The 19272-nt window shown below is 40.7% G+C and overlaps 1 protein-coding gene across 2 annotated transcripts in view; it reads left to right on the top strand.

Moving 5' to 3' along the window:
• TFDP2 (transcription factor Dp-2 (E2F dimerization partner 2)) overlaps positions 1 to 19272 on the top strand; it is a 50072-nt gene that overhangs the window by 16661 nt on the left and 14139 nt on the right. The window contains exons 4-11 of one of the 2 annotated variants that reach the window (XM_014951729.1): positions 5326 to 5429; positions 8442 to 8563; positions 10965 to 11012; positions 12350 to 12512; positions 13032 to 13175; positions 15355 to 15423; positions 16567 to 16718; positions 19037 to 19203. In XM_014951729.1, coding sequence (XP_014807215.1) covers positions 5326 to 5429; positions 8442 to 8563; positions 10965 to 11012; positions 12350 to 12512; positions 13032 to 13175; positions 15355 to 15423; positions 16567 to 16718; positions 19037 to 19203 — 969 coding nt within the window. Of the gene's footprint in view, positions 1 to 5325; positions 5430 to 8441; positions 8564 to 10964; positions 11013 to 12349; positions 12513 to 13028; positions 13176 to 15354; positions 15424 to 16566; positions 16719 to 19036; positions 19204 to 19272 lie in introns of both variants that reach the window. The other variant, XM_014951728.1, reaches the window with a different exon arrangement.

Genomic DNA, 19272 nt, shown 5'->3' on the forward strand with positions numbered 1-19272 from the left:
AAATATGGATGTTTGTTTCAGAGCTCAGAATATGAAATCCAAGTTACCAGCGCTTCCCTAGTGTTTTGTCTAAAAATTCAAAGACTTTTTTTGTTGATGTATGCATTGTGTGTGACCCCAGCTGGTTGGTCTGTGCCACCCATCAGCTATGGTTTCCTTCAAACTGGCTGTGACAGATTCTATAGATTCTCCGATTGACATTGTTTCTGATTATCTTTGCAACTAAGCTGCAGACCTAACAGATTTAGTTATACAGGGAAAAAAAAAATCACTGAAATGTCTTTAACTCCATATTTGTATAGGAGTCTGTGTTGGTTGTGTGAAGTTAAACTATCTAGGATGCCGCCTAACGATTTAAAGTTAGTCTTATGGGATGGTTAGTTAGTGTGTGCATGTGAGCATACATGTACATAAACATGAATAACTTTTTCTGTGGCTGCTTGAAGCTGAAGATCACTTAAATTGAATTTTTCTTTGTGTGTGCAAGTAGAAATATTTCACAAATGCCAGGAAGAATAATAGTTTTGTAGTGATCATATGTTTCTAAGCATGAAAGAATAGCAACTCTGGTTTTTCTCCATGAGAAACAGCAATAGTGGTGACTGAGGGATGGAAAACTAATTTATGTAGAAGCAAAGGGGTTTTATTCTAAAAGAAACATACATATGTTCACTGACAGATTTTTATCTTGCATTTGCATCCGTGACAAGCATGCTCAGTTTGTGGTGGTTTTCTATATATTGCAGTTAAAGCCTCTCTATGAGAGTTTTAAATGGGTTTCTTTCCCATGTGCTTGGTTTTCTGTAGGTAGAGTGGGAATAATGACACTGACCTCCTTTGTGCTTCCAAAGTACTGCTGAGAAACATTATATAAGAATTGAGTATTATTATACAAATCATTCTAGTTTGATCCATCTCTGCTGACCTTTTTCATCCAGGCAGTAAGATTACCGTGACTAGGAGGCTGATGGGTCTCATTGTGCTCAGCTTACCACTGTACGTACTGCTGGTTTTCAGTGGAACATAAATCAGTGTAATCTTTTTTTCCCCAAATGATGGGCATTATTAAGACTTGGCATTTATTTGGAATTTCTTCATGTTTAAAGCCTTTACAATTGCTATGTGATAAAGTATATATATTTAGTTTTGTGGTATTTTTGCTTTAAGTTCAGTACAGAAATCTGCTGAATATTTTTTAAAGTCTGTGAATATTTTTAGATGATCTACAAACAGCATGACATCTCCTTCCTCCTTCAACTTTTTCTATGCTGTTTTAGAAATAAGACTTGAAGAGATTGTTCCTGTTGATGCTTGCTGTTTTGTAACACTACCTTGCCTTCAAAACTTTAGAAATTACCAGCTCTTCAGCAAATATGGATGCACCGTTTGGTGAAAATTTGGTGTAAAATACAGCTGGTCATGTTAGCAAACAAGCTCTCAGAGCTGGTTGTGCTTTTGTCGGCAGTTTCCAGTTTGTGGTGATGTTTCGATTGCGCTGGGACTGGTCCTGCCCAGCTCCAGCTCCTTCAGCAGCAGCTGCGTCCCACAGACCTGGGCAGATGCTGCACCAGGGCCGTGGGTAGGACAGGGTGCTCTTGGAAGTTGGATTTCTCTTTGTTTAGAGAAGAGTAGTGACACTGGTGCTATTGACTGCAAAATCTGTCTCTTCAGGTTGGGGTGCTCATGTGATCTATTTGGAAATGCATTAACTGGACCAATTTTCATGTTTGTTGTGAAGAGAGATGGAGCAGTTGAGGTCACATGAGTATCTAGAGATGGAGCAGTTGAGGTCACATGAGTATCTTGACTATGAGACTTTAAAAAAAAACAGGAAAGAGGGAATATTTTTTCATAAGTGATAAAACTTTTTGTTTATGATGTTTTCAACTGCTGACAAACACGCAGAATTAACTCTTATTGTGAAAAATTTGGTTGCTTTTTCCTTCTGCCCATGGTAGATAAGCGGGGCCTCACTCATAAAAAAGAACTCGTCTCTTTCCATCCTGACTGTGTTTTAAAGTCTACACATTCCCATATTTATATTTACCCTTAAATTTAAAAGGAAGGACAAGGGCAGGGAAGCATTTCTTTGAAAACTTGATCAACTCTTAAGATCATTTTGATGATGGGGGGGGGTGTGTGTGTGTGTAGGGATTAGAAGATCAAGATCTTTCTTACTGACAGTAACTGTAACCAATGTTCTAAACATACGTTATGTGTAAGTGACTGTCTTTTTAAAATCAAGATCAAGTAATTTGCATGACCCAAATAATTACTAGAGTTGCCCTGATGGTGAGGGTAGTTTAAACTAGTTTTCAGAGAGTTTGCCTGTGGGTGCGAGGGGAGGTACTTAGGTTAAAAACTATCCCCAGTGCCCATAGATTACAACCTGTGTGTCACATGGTGAGAAAGAAGGAAACGGTGCGCACAGCGATGGATGTGGGACAGTGGGTAGACACGTACGTTGGACTGTGCAGCAGCAGTGCTAATTGTACAGTACACTAAGTCTGAGGGATTTAATCTTACATTGTGAAACGTGACATTACTGTGCCTCTTGCAGGCCAGGAAGTGTCACCAGAGCCGCCTCTGTGATGTAGCCCTATGGTAACAGAACTGTAAGTTAGGTGCTGACGTTTCAGAATTTTACTGCACTTTGCCATGTAACTTTATGTTGTCAGCACCAGAGAAAGTAATTTATTTCTTTTCCCTCGTGAGAAAAGGGACAAGGAAAAATAGCATGAGAGCTGATCTTGGAGAAAAAGGAGTCAAAAGTTTCAGCTGCAGCAGAAAAGAGGAAGTTTTCTCCAGCAGTACTGGGAAGTGACAGGCACGTTGCTGATGACAACAGCCTGCAAGGAGAGGGATGACTAGGCTTTGATGAAAACATGCTGGGCAAAATCCTATAGCAATATAAAATTGACAAGTAACTAGCCAGTTTAGGGAACTATTTTGAGCTCAAAATGTGAACACAATGTATGTAAATAATGAATTACTGTTGTCTGGGGCACTCTGGCACTACCTCACAAAAGGAGTTTGGTAATAGAGCAAGGATCTGCTGTGGGGGTGGGTTTGCAAGTGTGTGGGTTTTAGAAGGTTTTTTCCTCGATGAGTTAGGTGACTGAATACATTATTCAATTTATTGAATAAAGCAGAAGCAAGCTTCTTCTGAACGTGTTCTCAGATACAGATCTGCCTTTTAGAAAATCAGTAGTAGTGTCAGTGTTAGTAGTAGTGTTACTTCAGATGCCAAAGGAATTTACACAAAACATTAGAACATCCTTGTCTCAAATTGAAAATATTTCTCATATCTGTTCATTTTTTTATAAAGGTGAGACTTGTATGTCTACATCTTTACTACTTCTGTTGTTGTTTCTGCTTTATATTACACAGAAGTCACACTGTTGAATTTATGGCTTTCCAGTTCCCCCATGGCAGAACACAGGTGTACTAAATTAAAAAACAAAACAAAAATGCTGGTTCAGGATCAAGTGAGAAGAGAAAAGTGGGCAGTGGAGGAGAACAGGTTGTATGAGAAAAGACCAGGGAACAGAGATGTCAAACACCACTGGGTCAGCTTGGGACCATCCAGGCTAAGCTGAATGTTGACCAGCTCCTGTGGAAGGAGGAGGGCAGGGCAGGGCAGTGGGGAGCACTGGTCTGCACTGGTCTGAAGGAACCCGTCACCTCAGATGCCTTCTGTTTGTGTCTGCTAGTGCCAGGGAGCGTAAGTGACTCTTCAGGAGCCAATCCTTTTCCTTAGGGCTCCTGACCCAGCTAGACCCAACCTGGCTCTGGATTATGAGGCAGTGGCAGCTCTTCCTTATATTTGATTCTGCTTCTAGACCCACCACTGTCATTCCCCATTTTGAACAAGGCTGTGCATAAGAATGGGGGGAGGTATTTGATTGATCAATTTGCAGCTCTCTTGCTTTGAAACTGTCATAGAGCCAGGAGGTCCTGCTGGCACAGTGTCCATAGGTAAATGTGTCACTGCTTGGAGTGGCTTCTGTACAGCCGTTTGCATATGTTCATGGGCTAATGGTAGTGCTGTGTGGTAGCTTTGATTAAGACCTTAAGTCTGAATAATCAAGATGAGAAGATAAGATTGGAAATAGAGGAGCAGCAGCAGCATTTGTGAGACTCTCAGCATAGAGCTGCACTTCTCTGTGTGAAGGCAAGGGTGAGTTAGATCCATAAGCTGCCTGGCATCACAAGGATGATAAACAGCTTGGGATGAGAACACACTGGGTGAGAGATGGCATGCTTGGCTTCATCTTGATGTCCAGCTGCCCTCTCTGTTACTTCAGGTAAGTTGCAAAGGCATCATTTACTCCGTCTGTACAGTGACAGAGGCAGCATATACTCTGGATGTTACATTTATGTTCATGGGCTAATGGTAGTGCTGTGTGGTAGCTTTGATTAAGACCTTAAGTCTGAATAATCAAGATGAGAAGATAAGATTGGAAATAGAGGAGCAGCAGCAGCATTTGTGAGACTCTCAGCATAGAGCTGCACTTCTCTGTGTGAAGGCAAGGGTGAGTTAGATCCATAAGCTGCCTGGCATCACAAGGATGATAAACAGCTTGGGATGAGAACACACTGGGTGAGAGATGGCATGCTTGGCTTCATCTTGATGTCCAGCTGCCCTCTCTGTTACTTCAGGTAAGTTGCAAAGGCATCATTTACTCCGTCTGTACAGTGACAGAGGCAGCATATACTCTGGATGTTACATTTGTACATCTGCCTCACTCATGTTTGTAGAATACTTTAGTATAGTTGGATAAGGCTATGAAGATGGATATATATTTTGTATGTGTGCTGTGATTATAAGTAGGATTTGTGTGCTGATTTCTCTCTAGAAGTCTGTACATCTGCCTCACTGATGTTTATAGAATACTTTAGTATAGTCAGATGAGGAGTGGTTAAGGCTATGAAGATAGATGGATATATATTTTGTATGTGTGCTGTGATTATAAGTAGGATTTGTGTGCTGATTTCTCTCTAGAAGTATACTCATTAATTTTAACTTAATGCTGAGCTATGGCAGACTGTGTGCTCTTTGTCTTAGGCAAGAAGAAATTGTTTCTGGAAATAAAATACTAACACATAATTTTAAAGGTAAAATAGTGAAGGTGTGGTTTTGCGAGGTGTCCTTGTGACATCTGCTGAAAGGTCTGGAGGCGGTTGTGTGAGGGTGTGTTTGCAGTTTATGAGACAAAAAAACCAACCTGATTCCAAAACATTAAAATGTGAGAATTTGCCAAAGTGTTATTCAGAGGTTACTAAGGAAGTAATTTAAAACTCTCTTTTTACTGGTCTTTTTAGGTAATATTTCAATAATAACATTACCAGTTTCCAGCACCAACTCTCCAACTAAGATTTTGCCAAAAACCTTAGGACCAATCAACGTGAATGTTGGACCCCAAATGGTAAGTTTTGCAATTTTCGGCAATGCTGCCTTGTGTAACTACCTGCGTGGCTTCCTGTTGCTGTAATGGGGAAACATGAGAAACAAAGAGGTGATCAGTGCTGGGAACTTGCCGCTTCCCGCCTCAGCGGCGGCTGCAGGGCCCCCCTGGCTGGAGGGTGCTGATGTGGGTATTGGCACCCCGCAGCTCCTGCTCCCAACAACCAGCTTGTGGGTGATCTTAGGGGACACCCGTCTTCCTGGCTTGGGATGGAAACTGAAACAGCTTTATCAGTTGACATTTTAACTATTACTCAAAACTGTATTAAGAAAAGAAAAATCTCATGAAGAATGTTACTGATACTCTGAATATTTTGAGTCATGTTGCCAAAGACTAAATGTCTCAGGTCTGTTGCTAGAGATTTAACTTGTTGAAACTACTCTTCTTAAAACTGCTTTCCTGTCGATAACTGTATACTGAGAGCATATTGATGTTTCAGGGATTTTGGGTCTGGTTTGAGAAAAATTTTCAGTTTTCTAGAGGCCAGAGAGCTTAATAGGCAATACAGTCCCCTGCTTCTGGTAACCCAGTGCCTACTTGCCAAGCACTTAGCCTGAGTACAACAACCATTTAATGTGTTTTATAAATAATTGTGGTGGGTCTTTTTCTCATCAGCAGTTATTCCTGTTCTTCAGTGGCTTTTATCCCAGTTGGACAGATGGGCACAGGCATCGCAGCCAGCGCTGCCCTCCCCCACACGCTGCATCTCTGCTGTGTAGAGCTCCAGCTGAAGTACTAGCCACGGGCTAGTGCCCTGTGCACTGGGAATTGTGTTCCTCAGAGCATCGGTGCTGATGCAAGTATTGCCAGAGCAGGTGCCCAGTAGCATTTCACTGGGATGGTTCCTCTACAAAAGATGTGTCTTGTGAGCACAATAAATAAATAATAGTCAGGAACAGGGAGAGCAGTCAGTTAATGCAGTTCCTGCTCTTACAAGTGGCTGCTTGAGGCCCTGCTTTGGGGTTAAATGTACCCTCGTTGCAGTTTAGGTTCTGTAGCAGGTAGAAGTTGCAAAAGCTACTGCATGCTGTGAGACACACATTTATTCTTTTTTTGTATTCTTAATTTAAATTTTTTAATTTTTTAAAAAATTATTTTCTGCTCTGTAAGGACAGGTCTATATTCAGAAAACATTTTATTATTAAATAGCCATTAATACAGGCCTCCATTGTACAGCTGGCACACAGCCCCGGGTTGCTCTGGAACCCCTGGGGTACGGCTGTACATCAGCACAGGTGTTCTGGGCTGGATTCCTGTGTATGGGTGTTTGTTACCATTTCTTTAGATTCAGTCTGTAGGTATAAATTTAACAGCGTAAGTATTACTGATAAACTGGTATGCTTAATTACAGGGGTTTAATTACAGGGGTTTAACGCATCCTGCAGATGCTCTGTTTGCTAAAGTAGGGTGAGGTTTTCTTTCTGTTTTATGCCCCACAGTGAAGGTGTGTGATCACTGCAGCACGCTGGAAAAGTATTTGCTGTTAAGAAAAGGTGGGATTAGCCCGCTGAAAATACTCCGTGTAGCATTTTGTGTGAAAGCAAACATTCAGCAGCAAATGTAGAAGTGACGCTGAGAGAAGAGAGGTTTGTGTGCCCGGGAGAGCAGCCGGGACAGGGAGCTGTGCCGCGGGGGGTTCCCGCCCCGGTGCCGCGGAGGGCGCGGGGCGCTGCCGGTGCCGGCGCTGCCGGTGCCCGCCGCCAGCAGGTGGCACCGCGGGACAGGCGGAGAGCGGACGGGCCGGCGTGCGAGCGCCCGGAGGCGGTTGTGCCAGCTCGGTTACTACGGTGGGTGTCACAGCAAATCGAGGAGGAGATCGGACATAAAATGCCCTTCAGTGACACATCTGATCTGTGATTTACAAGGCGTCAGTAGAGCAGTGTGAAACCTCGGAGGGGGTGGAACATGCTGAAATTAATTTCAATACACAAAATATTTAAAATCTTTTTTCCCTGGCGTGTGTCTGCCATTACTGCAAACAAACGTTATTTTATAGTAGTGCAAGAAATTGATATAAAAAGTTACTGGATCGGACTGATGTTTAATTGAAATATTGCATTGCAATACATACTGATGTTACACCAGTGCTGAACTTAAACAAGCTTTTACAAATTAATCACTGTCACAAAATGTTTCTGACTTTAAGCCAATGTAGCATTAAGTTGCTACCATTCTTGTGCCCCCATGCAGGGTGTAAAGCAGCCAGCATGGCAGCTTTTGTTCTTCAGTATCAACCAGTAAATATCTAACTTGTACCTGTTTTGATTTATTTTAAAGATTAACTCATTAATACTGCTTCATTTTTAAATACTATCTAAATTCTTCTGGTGACCTACTTTAAAGAAAGAACTTACACGTGATTTAAAAGTTGAGTCCAGGTGTCTTAGTGTAAACAACCATTGGACATACAGTTTCACCAGGTTTGAGTAAATGTAAATTCTTACTGTACAGGCTTTACATTTCATTCCGGAGGTACAATGTTGTGTTATTAGCTTGCTGGAATGCTTTGAGATCTTGTGAATGCTAGAAACTGCAGGGAATACTTTGGCCAAACCTCAGATTGTCTTTGGTACCAAAGGCAGACAATTCCAAGAGACAAATCCATTGGAAAGGAGGCTTTATTGATTACAGTGATCAAGAAATTGCCTAGATGTACTCTTGAAGAAAAAATTAGATGTATATAGGCACAGAGCCTATCTGTCATACCTAGTAATTATTGCTGTCTAGATCTTGTCCATATGAATAATGCAGTAACATGGTACAATTAGTAGAAAACTTCAGAGCATTGTAATTACTTTCATGTATGAAGATATTCTGATGACATCGCCACTGTATATTTTGACTGCAGCTTGCATCCACTACAGAATTATTATTATTATTATTTTCTTAGTCCCATGGTTAGTGTGAATTTTGGGCTGTGGTAACCTCTGTTTTGTTAAGAGAACTGTGTGTTTTTATTTCTAAATTTCATAGATCATAAGCACATCACAAAGACTGACCAATTCAGGGAGTGTTCTGATTGGGAGTGCGTATAACCCAGCTCCAGCAATGGTCACACAGACACACATAACAGAAGCTTCTGGCTGGGCCCCAGGGTAAGATTTTTTTTTTCTTAAAATATGTTTGAGGTTCTGCTCTGATTTTTTTTTTCCCCTTTATTTATACTGTTGTATCTGTATGTTGGCTTACGGCTTCTAGTCCTTGCACAGGTAAAAGGAGGCTCTTCAGCCTATTAAGCACTTTTGATGTCTGGAGCATCGGAGCATGTGAGCACAGGAGTACAAGCACCAGGGGGAGAGACTTAAAGAGGCATTTAAGAGTAAAGCTGTAATGGAAAATTTTTGAATGTAATCTATGTTGTATTTTTATGAACATTTTACAGTAGGAACAAGTTTTCATGGGGTTCTGAGGTACTCCAGAGTAACGTGACTGTCTTTAGCTCTTCTAAGGAAATCTGGTCTTTACAGTTTTTCATTATTTCTGTTTTTTTTTAATACCAGTACTTCTGAGCTTTTATGTCTCAAGGCATACGTGGTGCTTTGCCTGTGAAAATTAACAATAATTTATTTCCATATCTAGGCTAATTTTTGTAAACAGGTGATGAATGTCAGTAGTACCTTTCCAGGTTTAGAGGTAGAAAAATGGAGCTTCTTAGGACATGGCAGAAATGAGATACAATGTTTGTACCTTGATTTTCTTCATTCTGTGCCTGTAAGCAAGGACTGCCCTAGGCTTGTACTTCCCAGTTGTTCTGTTCCCACCACAGAGTCAATAAGCTGCATGCCCGGCTGAGCAGTTTTTAAGCTTGATTTTTTTTGCTGAGTATGTGTTTATGTCCTCAAAATACATTTTGAATCCACTTAGTTCTGATTTTATTCGGAAAAGGAGTTGTCAAAGATTATTTCTGCAAAATTTGTGTAATGTGGAGGCCAGGCAGAAGTTCTTCCAGTTCCCAGAGGTGGGAAAAGCCGTAGTGTCTGTTCACAGCCCGCTAAACCGGAGAAGGAATGCCCACTGCCTTCCCTAAGCTTCATCCAACCCCAGCTGGTGGAGATTCCCAGAGAGAAGCCTTGTTGCAGCGCAGCAACCACCACCCAGCAGAGGCACCATCCTTCTGTTTGTAAACTGTCAACATCTAGACGTGCTATTTCTAATGAGCCTGATTACTGTTCCACTGATAAAAAGGAGCGAGATGTTCTCCAGACTGGCCAATCAATATTGATCCCCGGAGCAGTCCATGCGATAGGTCATATTGTCATCTGAAGCAGAGAGGTGAGGCAGGGTCCGTGTTACTGCTGAACCCTGGCTGAAAACAGTTGGAGAGGACTGTGCGTCCAGACTCCTCGCTTCACCCATTGTTTACTCCTCTGCACAGATTCCCACTTGTTTCCAAAATCAAGTGAGACAAGAGCGTATTCATTCTCAGGGCTGTCTACAGTCTCCGCCAGCCGGGGGGACAGCCAGCCGGGGTGACGGACAGCCCGGGGGGACGGACAGCCCCGGGGGAGGACAGCCGGGGGGACGCTCTCCCTTGGCCGCCTCCCCGGCCCCCTGCAGCCCCCGGGAGGCGCAGCGGGGGCGTTTAGCACCATGGACAGGGCTCGCCCCCCCCCCCAGACCCGGCTGCTGCGGAGGAGCCTGTGGGGGGGTCTGGGTCACACAACCCAACACGGGCAGGATTTCATGGCACAGCTCCTCGCATCCAGCATTTTTCTTCAGCTCCCTTCATAACACTGCCAGGTTTTTAGCTGCGTAAGGATCTGCTGGGAGCCCTGGTTTTGAAATTGCAAGGTAACATCATGAAGTCATTTATTGATAGTTCTCAAGCACTGTGCATTGTATCGGCTGCAAGAATAAAACGACAATATTGGAAGACAACTTGTGAAATCTGCTTGCTGTAGCTAATAAGTAGACCGATAAGGAAACCAGCAGTGATTGGTGACTGCTACTCCTCTGCAAAATTAACGTCACCTACTTTTTCAGGGTATCTCTCTTCAGCTCTGTGTGCATCAGCTCCAATGTGACCATGTTTAGTGTTCTACCTTGTTTTTTGTTTAAAGATATAGCAAAACATACAATGTCCTGAAAATATAGACTATATCTTATGTGCTGTTTAAAGGCATTTTTCTTCCACATAAGGCATTTTTTAATAGGAATTTTCAAACAAGCCCAGCTTCTCCTTTTTGATGGGATGTGGTTATCTAGCTCATGTTAGCATTTCCTATAGTTGCAGATGAAGCTAATTCCTTGAAATCATACAGGCAAAGCAAGGTAGAGTTGGGAATACAACTTGTCTGGCAGTGAGCTCAGACAACCTCCAAAGTCCTAACCAACCGCCTTCTCTTAAATATTGTCCAGCTGTGTGTGTTCTATTTTCCCCTGTCAGTGAGCATGTAACAGCAAGCACTAGTACCCAGCTAGGCCCCACAGACATTGATTTTGTTGGTCTGAATAGATAATGTTATTTTCATCTAAGTTTGAATTGTCTTTTCTTAGGGACAGAAAGCGGACTCGAGAATTTATAGAATCAGATTTTTCAGAAAGGTGAGTATTATTGAACATATGTATTTTATGTAAAAGGTCATATGTATTTTATTTCCTTAGCTGTGCCCTTCAGAGATATGTGTGTCCAGTTCCCACTTTCAGCAGTTTTCACTCCTCCACATAAATTCTATGTTGTGTTACTCCTTGTAGCTCTAATTCATTACTCTTTGCTCTATCACTTCCTCATAAATACATTTGCTGTTACAGATTATGATACTGGGAGTTGTGAAAAACACAATACCACATCTTCAGAAACAGGATTGTTCTAGTTTTCAGTGTGACAAATGATGGTCTTTTCCTTTGCTTCTGAAATTTCTTTGAGTGCATTCAAGGTGGTTTTATTTGTTTTGCCGATCGGGGGTTACTCAAATTGAGTAACTGTGTAGAGATTAGGAGTGTTGGGTTGGGGTTTTGTTTCATCTTCCAGTATTCCTTTCCACTCTTCCTTTTCTACTGTCCTTTCCAGTGTTCTGTTTTCTTAAATACATCCAAAATTTTGAAAAGCATTCCGGTATGTTAATGTTTTCCTTAGCTTGTTACTGTTGACTGAACTAGGCCTTTTTCTGTAAAATAATAGATCTCCCTGAAACATATTATGAAACCAACTTGTAAAACTAATTAAAAATCAAAACAAACAAAAAAAAACACATCAGAGCTGAGCTTTTTAAAGGCTTGTGTTGAAATGTGCATCCAAATCTAGCTTGTGTGATAAAACCAATTGCTTCCGTGTTTTCCATCACCATTATCTAAGCTCTTGCTTTTCTGGAGGAAAAAAGTGAATGTAAAGTAATCCTGACAGTTGCCAGTTAGTAATTTGGCACCATAAAAACCAATGAATATGCACGTATTCTCCACAAAAGATATTCTTGTATCTCAGCCTTAACTATGCTGGCACAGATATTAAACTTGGTTGTTTGGAGAATTAAGATATCTTCTGCTGAATTGTAAGTAGAGCTGAATTGTCTGAGCCTTTCTATTTTGAGCACAAACATGAGAGTCCCTTGTAAATCTGGCTTCTGGGCACATAAAACCTGTGAGGGTTTTCCCCCTTATTTTAGTTACCCTTTTAGTTACTCACTGGAGATGAATTCTCCAGTTTTTCCCAGTAGCACATGTTCAATGTAGAAATTGCTGAGAAGGGGGATAGGGTTCCAGTGCACTTTTTTGCCAATTTGTAAGAAACTGATTCAAAAAAGCAGAACAGTTTTATTTTTTTATTTAGGTAGTACATAATGATGTTTCCTGATTCCTGTTGCAATAGATAGACCTTTTGCTGTTTAACAAAGTAGCTCATTAATGTTCAGTTTATTAAAAATAATTACTTTTCTCCTTCCCAGTAAGAGAAGCAAAAAAGGAGATAAAAATGGGAAGGGTCTGAGGCATTTTTCAATGAAAGTGTGTGAAAAAGTTCAACGTAAAGGAACAACTTCATACAATGAAGTCGCTGATGAGCTGGTATCAGAATTCACAAATTCTAACAGCCACCTAGCTACAGATTCGGTAAGCACACGTGTGTTTTGAAAGTAGATGGACCATTACAAAATGGTCTGGTTTATCATAGAATTCTGTCCCTTCTGTTTCTGCACTGTCCTGCCACACTCCATACTTTCCTTTACTTAACTACTTCCCAAATACAAAGACTTACCCTCTGAAATTTAAAAATATAGAATTAAAATGAAGAGTTGAACTCCATCTAAATTATAAAAAAAATAGAGAAGTCTGCCGAAAGATAACTTTAAGAAGAGGCTACTTTTGTACCCTCCCTACATGGGCTTGTCAGGCTTTTCAACTGTCATACACTTGCCATGACAGGAACTTGCTGCAGCTTCCAGTGTAACCAGACGTGCTCACATGGTGTCCAGGCAGTAGCACAGGTGAAGGCGTCCTCTTTTAATGCCCCTCTGACCTGAACTGCCATTTTGGCTTTCTACATAGCTATGAAGAATGTGTTCAGTCTTTTTTTTTTTTTCCTTTTTGAATCCTTCTGTTGCAATTAATGCTCCATTGTTTCCTTAGCAGGCTTATGATCAGAAAAACATTAGACGGAGAGTTTACGATGCTCTTAATGTCCTGATGGCAATGAACATTATTTCAAAGGAGAAGAAGGAAATCAGATGGATTGGCCTTCCTACAAACTCCGCTCAGGAATGTCAGAATCTAGAGGTAATGTGATGTAGATGGGAAATTCTGCAGAGTTCACAGGTTGAGAATGGGGCTACTCTACTTTAGAAAACGTTTTTTTTCCTCAATTTGAACCTGCTTGGCTTTGATTCTTACACAGTATGAAAATACAACTTCTGATATTTGAATAAATTGAAGGGATGTTTGTTTATGCTTTGTTCAGTTTTATTTAGTGTACATTACATTAGTATGTGTTACATTAATTTTTAAAAATAAGCCTATTTACCTTACAAAGATGGACATTGATTAAATCAGGGGTTACTTTTAAGACTAAAGGCTGTAGTAGTCTGAATTAGCCAGATGAAAATATTGTACATTTGAAAGGAGACCAATTTTCTATTCATGTCTGTACTTGGAAATGCCATTCAAATAAAATTATTTGAAAAATAATTCCTGCTAGGGTGTTAAATATTAGTGATGAACTGGCAGGGGAAAAAAATAAGTTTTTCTTCTTGGTTCTTTCCATTATTTTTCCAGCAGGCTAAGAGTTACCATGTTTTTGCAGGGATGCCAGAATTTATATGCACAAATGTTGCTTGTCCTTCAGGCCAAATGCTCTATAAATAAAAAGCACCGTTACTGTATTTACTGCAGCGTGCTGTAATGACTGTAGATGCATTCTAATATATACTACATTTGTGATACTTGGGACATTAAATACCTTAAAAGGTGGATGGGGGGGCCTCTGCAGTACAGAACAATGGGTTTTGTGCAGGTTCATTTACATCATTTGTCTTTTTAGATGTGGTAAGAAAAAAGCTTTTACTGTTCTTGTCCATTACAGTAACTTGGAAAATTAATCCACCCAAGGAGTATGCGTGTGCTCAAGCACTATACTCCAGGATTCTTTATTTTTTAAAAAATACAGATAAATCTACATTTACATGCATTCACGTGAATGCGTTATCTTCCCTATAGGTTATTGTTACAAATACAGAGCTTGGATCTCATTGTCACGTACAAGGATCATGTGCTGTTCACTGTTTCAGGCTCTAATTCCACAGGCACAAAATGGAAGCCGGGCATAGTTTCTTAAAATGTGGCTTCCTATGACATAGAGAAAGGAATAGAAAATAAAGCTGCATTTTCATGCTCTGGAAATCAGAATTAATTTTGCTTTTACAGCTGTATAAAATGCCAACTCTTCTTACAGTGTAATTCCACAGTAAGATTTCCAGTACAAAAATGAGAAATTAGTACAAAAAAGCTTGTTATATAGAAACCAGGTGTAAATTATACCTGTTTTAAGAGTTACGTATTTGTCCCAGCAAAGAAAGTCATCTGCTGTGCAGTGAAGCAGATTTTGAACTGTAAAGTGGGCAGGGGAGACACACCTCTGCAAAGCAGCACTGTACATAAAACCCGGGGCGGGGGGGTGTCAGCCAGCTACGTTGTAAAAGGCTGCAGCATTTAGTCTCAGTGGTTGAATGAAAAGGTAATTTAAGAGTTTAATATTTTTGGGAGCAGTGATACAGTGCTGGCATGGACAGGATGATGAGGAAAAACACCTTTTAAACATGATGACCCCTGTCCAATTCTTCAGTGTTGCCCCAGAACACTATTTAAAATACTGTTTGTTGTACCTGTTTGTACCAAACCAAACAAACAGTGGAGGTCACTGGAATGATGCAGGTGATGATCCTGAGCCCAGTCTCCACACGCTTATGGCTCGGAGCTGGCACAGTGGGAGGGACAGCACATCACCACTCCGAAAGAGGCCAGGGCAGGAGGGAAAAACAAAACACCCCAAAGCAGCCCCTCAAGCAAGGGTTTAATTTAGTGCTAATCCACACTCAGTGCACAATGCAGAAGAGGAAGAAGGGGTGGGGAAATAATGCAGTCTCTTGTCATAATTGATTCTTTATTGAAGTTAAAATTGTTGACAAAGAACGACATCACAGTTTGTCAGAGCTATTTTACGGAGAAACTCGTGTGACTGTGATTAGTCTGGAAAAAAAAGAAAATATATGGCAAATGGGTTGGGCTGAAACAACTTGTGCAATTTGCTTACCATGCCATGGAATTCACCATCCTCTATGAGGAAGGTCTGGATTTTTGTCATGGTGCTAGAGCACGGCTGTAGTTCTACACCCTGTTCAGTTTGGCAGTGGAACAGACAAGGTAACTAATTATCTTGATGCATTTACATTTATTTTTTAAGATAGAAAAACAGAGGCGGATTGAAAGGATAAAACAGAAGCGAGCCCAACTACAAGAACTGCTGCTGCAGGTATATTGAATTATTTTTTCTATAAATTAAATTATCAAGTGCAAATCCAGCATGTTACAATGTCTGAGGTTCTTGCTAGATTTTAGCAACTGTAATTATACCAGGGACAAAAGTTTCAGGGTTGTGACGTTTGTGGATTCTAGGGGGGGCCTCTTACCCTCACTTTGCGATTCATTCGCAGCTCCTGTAAAGCAGCACCGGGTCTGCCTGCCCTGGGCTCTGCAGGGGTCTCTGGAGCTTTGTCAGTATTCCTGGGAATGGGAACAGCTCACGCGTCCCCTTTGTTGACTCCACATCCCCCAGAGTTACCTTCTCTGAGTAGTACCTACTGCAAAATTTCTTTTTTGATTCTAAGGTATGACATTTTCAGCTGAACTTGTGTAAATATGGGCAGAGGTGTTTTGGGGGAGATGATAGGCATTTCTGGGTTCTAAGGATGGGAGGCTAGAAAAATCTAGCTCTTTTACATTCTGACATGCAGCTGTGAGTTGAGTTTTGGCTTGGATTGCAGAAATCTATTTCAAATGCATTGTTCCTTATAGAGTAACATTTTATAAATACAGTTTTGAGCATTCTTAAGTGTTTTGGTCTGTGCGGACTTACAGTAATCTCGAATTTTTTGTGAGGTTACAGGCAATAAGGCTGTTTTTTTTCTAGTGTAACTATATTGATACAATTTTCATGTAATTAGATATGCACTGAAACTTTTAAATATCTGGTGCTCTCCTTTGTTCATCACCAAAACCTGTTTCTCTACTTAGGGCACAATTCTGATTCTATGTCTGACCTAATAAATTAGCAGCTTTTACAAGAGTAACATGAAATTATCATGGTGAAAATAAGGCAACTATGCGCCCCAACATGGTGCCCTTCCCCACCAAGCTTTACTGCTCCTGTCTTGTTCCTTCTCCAGGGATTGTGAGGGGGCACAGCCATTAGGGGATGTGTGAAAAATGTATGTTTAACTTCTGTTCCTGGGAGCTTCCCTAGTGCAAAGACTAAGTCAGGCCAAGACTTTTTGACAGGAAATTACTGAAGGTATTGAGAGTTGGTAAATCAGAGCTATGGAGTTCCACTTCCTGGAAACACTGCTGTCTTACCTTTAATTGTCAGTGACCATTTTTTCTTTCTTTCTTCCTACAGCAAATAGCATTCAAAAACTTGGTACAAAGAAATCAGCAAAATGAACAACGAAATCAAGGCCCTCCAGCTTTGAACTCGACAATACAGCTGCCTTTCTTAATAGTCAACACAAGCAAAAGAACAATTATAGACTGCAGCGTATCCAGTGATAAGTGAGTGTTCATGAAATCAATTTTTTTAATTTTATTTTCTTTGTCAACTGGAATTTTTCTTTGAGTAAATGGGATAAATTTTTCTAGATTACTAAAAGAAATTATGTATTTAAATATGCTACTGTCACTCCAGGGGTGTGTTTTGTTTTGGTTTTTAATATTTAATGCAACCACAGTAGTAACAAGAGCAGAAAATCCAGATTAAATTAATTGTTGATCAAATTTGCACTTACCATGGGAAGGGACAGGAACTGTACCCAAACTTTGCACACACAGTGTGGGCCTCTGGACCGAGCTTTCAGCGCTGAACAGTAAGATGGCAGCCTAGCAGATGGCTCAGAGAACAAAAGTTGATTTCTCAGTAATGCCTAAAATAATGCTAGGAATTATTAGGAAAAAAGTAAGAAATATAATGTAAAATGAGGTATGTATAGTGCTTTTATATTTGGAATACGATATGCTGTCTTATTCTTGGAAAGAGTATAGTGTAACCAGGGGAGAGACACGGGAGGGCATCGAGAGTGCCTGAAGCTAGGAAAGGGCTTTCACAGAAGGAACAGATGGATTCTTTGGCCTAAAAAAGAGAGAACTGTGGATTCACAGGTGTGTCATGGATGACATGGGGAATGCGCACAGAGAACAAGTAACAGTTGTTATTACAGTTAAAATTAAGAGACATTAAGAGAAGGTACCATGTGACAGGTTTTAGACAAAGAGGATGTAAGTGGGGTTGTAACAGTCTGGGCAAAGCATCAGATGCTGGGCATTTGATGTTGTTCATGCTAAAAGTTTTTGCAAGTTCCAAAATGGGTCGTGTCAAATCCCTGGAAGAAAACCCTCCCACAGTTATTAATAGCAAAGGTCCAAGTGTAGGGACTTCTCATGTCAGGGACTGCTAGAAACTGTGCTGGAGAGGTGTGACTGTAGGTTTCTTTGTTTGAAACTTGTGGGGGAAAAAAAAGGAGTTGTGCTCCTTTCTAGCATCCAGCGTTTGACCACAACATGTGGGAGGAGAAATGCAGAGCTATCAATAAGTACAGCCTTCAATCCTTTTCCATAATAGCTGAATTCAGTTATTACTTAGTTCATTACATGGCTTGCTGGTAATTAGTGTGACACTGGTTTCCCAGCCCCCGTTTGTGTAAACCCAGTAACAGTTACCTGACTTGCGCTGCCCCAGTCTAGGGAGCAGGAATGTCATTGTACCAATTACAGGTACAGGGACACATCTTATTTTCCCTTCTAATGTGGTTACCCTTAAGTAAATATAGCTGCATAAACAATGGGTTTTACAAGTAATACCACATGAGTCACAAAGAAATTATGCCTGTAACTGACAGTTACATCCAGTACAAAGCATGTAGATTTCTGGATGAAAATATTATGTATAGGCACAAAAGACATAACTTTTCCAAACTGACTGGATCAGGTATAAGAAAATGAGCTTTTAAAAAAAAATAGTATAAAAAAAAAAACCTCAAGAAAATCCACGTGACACGAGTGTGGAGAGCTAATGGAAGACCCACCAGTGAGTTACCTTTTAAAGATCATGTGTCATGGCTGGGTTGCTTTTCTGGGGATAAAGCTTTTGTCAGCAGAAGGTGAGGTACAGAGAACGGGCCGTCTATTGGAATCCCTGCACCAGTGCTGTCCAGGCTCTTAATAGCATAAGGCCAGTCTAGATGCCCCTGCTTTTCTTAAAGCTCTGGTAAGTTTATATCACTATTTCCATTTTTATTTGCAATGAAAAACATTGTCAGTCTGCAGCAGAAGTGCTCCATTGTGAATGTACAGGACTGTGAAGAGACTGCGCTGCGGGCTGCAGCCAAACACATCCAAAAAGCAAAGTTTTACCAAGGTAAACAGGTCAGTTCACAGGAGGAGTGTTGCGTATTAGAACAGAAAGTGTAATGTAAAAGAAGCAAAAACAAAGTCATTATTTTGGTGACAGGGCTGCAGGTGACCTTTAAAAGTATTGGATTTAGTAGAAGTGAAGGTTCAGGTTTAGGAAGGCCTCCTCCTTCCTCTTTGAATCTGTTTAATGGGGTAGAAAATGTTAGACTTTCTCCCTGCAGTGGTGAAGTTACTTTAATTGAGGAAGTGCCATTTAAAACCCCATAGATGGGCCAGTCACAGAAAGAGAAGAGAAAAAGTGTTTGCTGCCCTTTTTTTTTTTCTTTTAAGGACTCTTTACAGATAAGGAAGAATCTGGACACTCACCTCAGTGCATACCAAAAAAAAAAAAAAGAAAAAAAAAGGCAAAAAAAGCATAGCTGTGCTCTTTTCAAAACCATCTCACTTTGACTTTTTACATGCAGATTTGAATACCTCTTTAATTTCGATAACACTTTTGAGATTCACGACGACAATGAGGTGCTGAAGAGAATGGGAATGTCCTTCGGGCTTGAGGCGGGCAAATGCTCCTCTGAGGACCTAAGAACTGCAAAATCCCTGGTGCCAAAAGCTTTGGAAGGCTACATCACAGGTAAGTCAGATGAGACTTTTAAATATTGTTCCTGAACATTAGTTAACTGAGCAAATTTAATGATATTAA

The sequence above is a fragment of the Calidris pugnax genome, unplaced genomic scaffold (genome assembly GCF_001431845.1).
Source record: "Calidris pugnax isolate Ruff unplaced genomic scaffold, ASM143184v1 scaffold197, whole genome shotgun sequence".
Taxonomy (NCBI): Eukaryota; Metazoa; Chordata; class Aves; order Charadriiformes; family Scolopacidae; genus Calidris; species Calidris pugnax.